The 3,575-nt window shown below is 34.5% G+C and overlaps 1 protein-coding gene across 1 annotated transcript; it reads right to left on the reverse strand.

The window, feature by feature from the left end:
• Positions 1 to 228: 228 nt before the first annotated feature.
• LOC114179037 (protein NRT1/ PTR FAMILY 2.11-like) lies at positions 229 to 2,716 on the reverse strand. Its single transcript, XM_028065230.1, has 4 exons — positions 2,424 to 2,716; positions 2,123 to 2,340; positions 1,398 to 1,957; positions 229 to 1,232 (listed from the first exon to the last, which is right to left on the reverse strand). The coding sequence occupies exons 1-4, from the start codon at positions 2,557 to 2,559 to the stop codon at positions 338 to 340; spliced, it is 1,809 nt and encodes a 602-aa protein (XP_027921031.1). The 5' UTR covers positions 2,560 to 2,716; the 3' UTR covers positions 229 to 337.
• Positions 2,717 to 3,575: the final 859 nt, after the last annotated feature.

Raw genomic sequence — 3,575 nt, forward strand, 5'->3', positions numbered from 1 at the left:
TAAAAACAATATATATAAAAAATAATATAATAAAATAATAATGTGTGAAGTTGTAACTTGAGAATAAAAGAAAGTTTCTTTCAATATAAGAAAGAGGAGAATTGATCTTCTAATCTTCAGTGATAAATTGAACTTCTTGTTGAAAAATTTATCCATACAAAGTTCCACAGTATCCTAGTCAGAATTATTTTCGAAAAGAAATACTCATGCAAACCAAAAAAATATGAGTAGTTGTAAAAGAAGCATGTATAGAATCGCTGCTCGGTTTTTGTCTAAAAAGAACTACCAATCACTTAATATTAATATCATTATAATTAGACCTGAATTAACTTAGTGGTTAAACACCAATTTCAGATTGTTTGGGTACTTGTTTGAGTTCAAGGCTACTGCTATCGTTTTCCTTATACCTGAACCATTTTGAACACAATATAAAGTAACCCAAATTCATGATTTCTAGAGCAGCAAGCATGTAATAAAACAAATCCAATCTCCCCTTGTTAAGATCTTCTGGTAACCAATTCCCCGAGGAAGATTTGGCGCTGCTATTGTGAACAATTGTGATGAGAAGAGTGCTCAAATAACTGGACCCTGCCAGGCCACAGTAGAAAAGTGACCCTGCAATGCTTCTCATGTTCTCAGGGAATTGTTTATAGTATAATTCAACTTGTCCAACCGCAGTAAATGACTCAGATAAACCAGCAAGTGCTAACTGAGGAATTAACAATAGACCTGACATAGATGAAATAGCACCTTTTCTGGGTTGCATTCCTATGGGGTGGGTCAGAGCCAAGTTTCTTCTATGCTTTTCAACAAATGCTGCCACTAGCATGCACAGTGCAGAGAAAAAAATGCCAATTCCCATTCTCTGGAGGAGTGTGATGCCACCCTCTTTTCCGGTGAATCTACGGAGGAAAGGGACCAATATTCTATCATAGATTGGTAGCCATAAGGTCATGCTCAACATCAAGAACACAATGTAGGATGCACCGGGGATTTTGAAGTTACTGTGTCCGACACGCCTGTCGGATTGAAGGGCTTGAAACACAAGAAGGGTGTGATTTTGGACAATAACTATGTGGTACAAAATGGCTGATAACCATATGGGTAATACCCTCACCACACATTTTGCCTCCTCCACTTGCTGTATGCTGCAAAGGTTCCATGGATTTCCTGCAGATCCATCTGGGTTTATTTTATCCTGTGGGGTCACAATGGCTGCTTTATCCAATAACCTATTCATGTAATACTCACTTCAGTTAGAAACTTAGGACTTGGTTAATATACATATCATTTTCACAAATAATTGCAATGCTTCTCCATTGTTCCCAAAACAAATAACTAATCCAATTATCGACCCAGAAATTGGTGAAGTAAAAAGTTAAGCTTGATGTAGTTACCTGAACTGAAAGGTGTAAGGGAGCTTAGAGTTAATGCTTTTTGGAGGCACATAGTTGAAAAGGGAAATGGTTTGATGTTGTGCAGGTAGTTGTAAACTCCTTTTCTTGATTGCAACAACCAAAACTTGCAGAATACTAGTGATGGGGCTACCACTTGGTCTAACCTTGACATAAATTTTGGCCCCCATGAAGTAGACTATACAAGATATGAACATCAAAGCTGCAGGAATTCCCAACCCTATTGCCCAGCTCACATTTGACTGTACATACACAATTAGTGTTAAAGACACCATCTGGGCAAAAGTGAAGGTAAAAAAGTACCAATTGAAGAAGCTGTTGATCCCTTTCTTCCCTGAATCTGTTTTGGGATTGAACTGATCAGCTCCAAATGCTAAGTTACATGGTCTCACTCCAGCAGCACCCACCAACAGCAAACCAAATCCAGCCAATAGAAAAGCCATTTGCCCTGAAGTTGGTCCTCTGCATGTTTTACTCTCCTTTCCACAGTGAGGTGGATGCAGATTCTTAAACACTGCTGTAAGTTGTATCACAAGCAATCCCTGTTCAGATGCAGGTGAAACAATTACAAAGGCTCAACCATATGTATTACTGCTATACTATACAAGTAATTGATGTAGATGTGTAAGTTTTTCTGTAAACTGTGGCTTTTTGGGACATAATATCAGATACTTGGTGATGGCAGAGCATGAGGGTTGAAGTTGTACCAAAAATGAAGTGAAAGTGCAGAATCCTATTGTCTTGTAGCGACCTAAGTATGTGTCTGATATGAAGGCACCTATCATGGTAGCAAAGTTGGTGCTGCCACTGAAGATGTTGATTATATTTGTGGCTGTGATGTTCTTCAGGTTGAACACAGTGGTGAGATAGACCAAGAGGTTGGCTAAGGTTCCAATGGCTCCCAATTTCTCAAAAGTTTCATTTCCTGCAAATTACACACACAAATCATTCAAAACGTAAAAACACGACACACAAACACACAAAATGTACAAGATTCTCATTCCTTACCTATGATAAAGGGCATAGCCTTCCATCCTCTGTAGTTAATCTTAGGATCACTGTCTGTCACATGTTTCTCACTGTTCTCTGTACTTTCTTTCTCCATTGTCTCCGTACTTGTTCTCTCTGCCTCTTCAGCTCCCATTTGTTCAGAATTCTGTGTATGAACTCTGTTGTTCCTTCACAGTAGGGAAAAGAAAATGTGATTTTGGTGTTGGGTATTGAAAGTTGAACACGACATGAGAAGGAAAGTAGTGAAGTTCTTATATAAATATCAATGCTAAGACCTTACTTTTTTTTTGTGTGGTTGATGCTGAAATAAATGTGTGATTTCGCTTTAAAATTAATGTTAATATAATCTGAATTAGTGGGTCACATCTAATAATTTAATAACCTAAGAAAAAACTTGAAGATTAGGATAGTTTTGAAATGTTATTCTTTCTTGGTAGAAGTCTAATGAAGTAACTTTTTTTGTAATAAATAAAAGAGTTAAATTTGATGTTATATTTAATTATATAAATGAGTCAAATTCATACTTGATGAATTTCTTTTTTAAAGACTGATAATAGCTTATTCGAATATATATGTCATGACAATAAATGTTAGTGATAAAATAATAAAATTACCCAATACAAATTTCAGAGCATTAATATATTATTCACTTTTTTGTTTTGATTAACTTATAAATTATAAAATTTTAAATAAATTGTTGAGAAAAAAATATTTATATTTTGTTCCAATCTCATGATATGTGTTAACTTTCGGTCGAAATATTTTTGAATTTCTCTCATAATTCAATAGATATCAGAATGATGAAAAGAAGCATGTATTTAAGGATATTCAGAAATTAATTTTAGATAAATTTTTAATGGATGAGGGATGTTTTGGGTATTTAAACTGAGTTTGTTAATAGAGTAGGGACAGCTATCATATGACCAGGTATCAACATATAGAATCGAACGTATTTTAATAAATCGGAACTAAATTTAGACGTACGATTGAATTTAAAAAGATAATAGTGATAAATAAAATTAAAAAAATACATGATAATATATGACAAATCTAATAAATTAAATTATTTTGGATTGAATTCGAATTCAATCCAATCCTATAAATAGTTAGAACTTCTTTTCATCCACGAAAAGATTTAAACATTTAATT

The sequence above is a fragment of the Vigna unguiculata genome, chromosome 3 (genome assembly GCF_004118075.2).
Source record: "Vigna unguiculata cultivar IT97K-499-35 chromosome 3, ASM411807v1, whole genome shotgun sequence".
NCBI classification, from domain to species: Eukaryota; Viridiplantae; Streptophyta; class Magnoliopsida; order Fabales; family Fabaceae; genus Vigna; species Vigna unguiculata.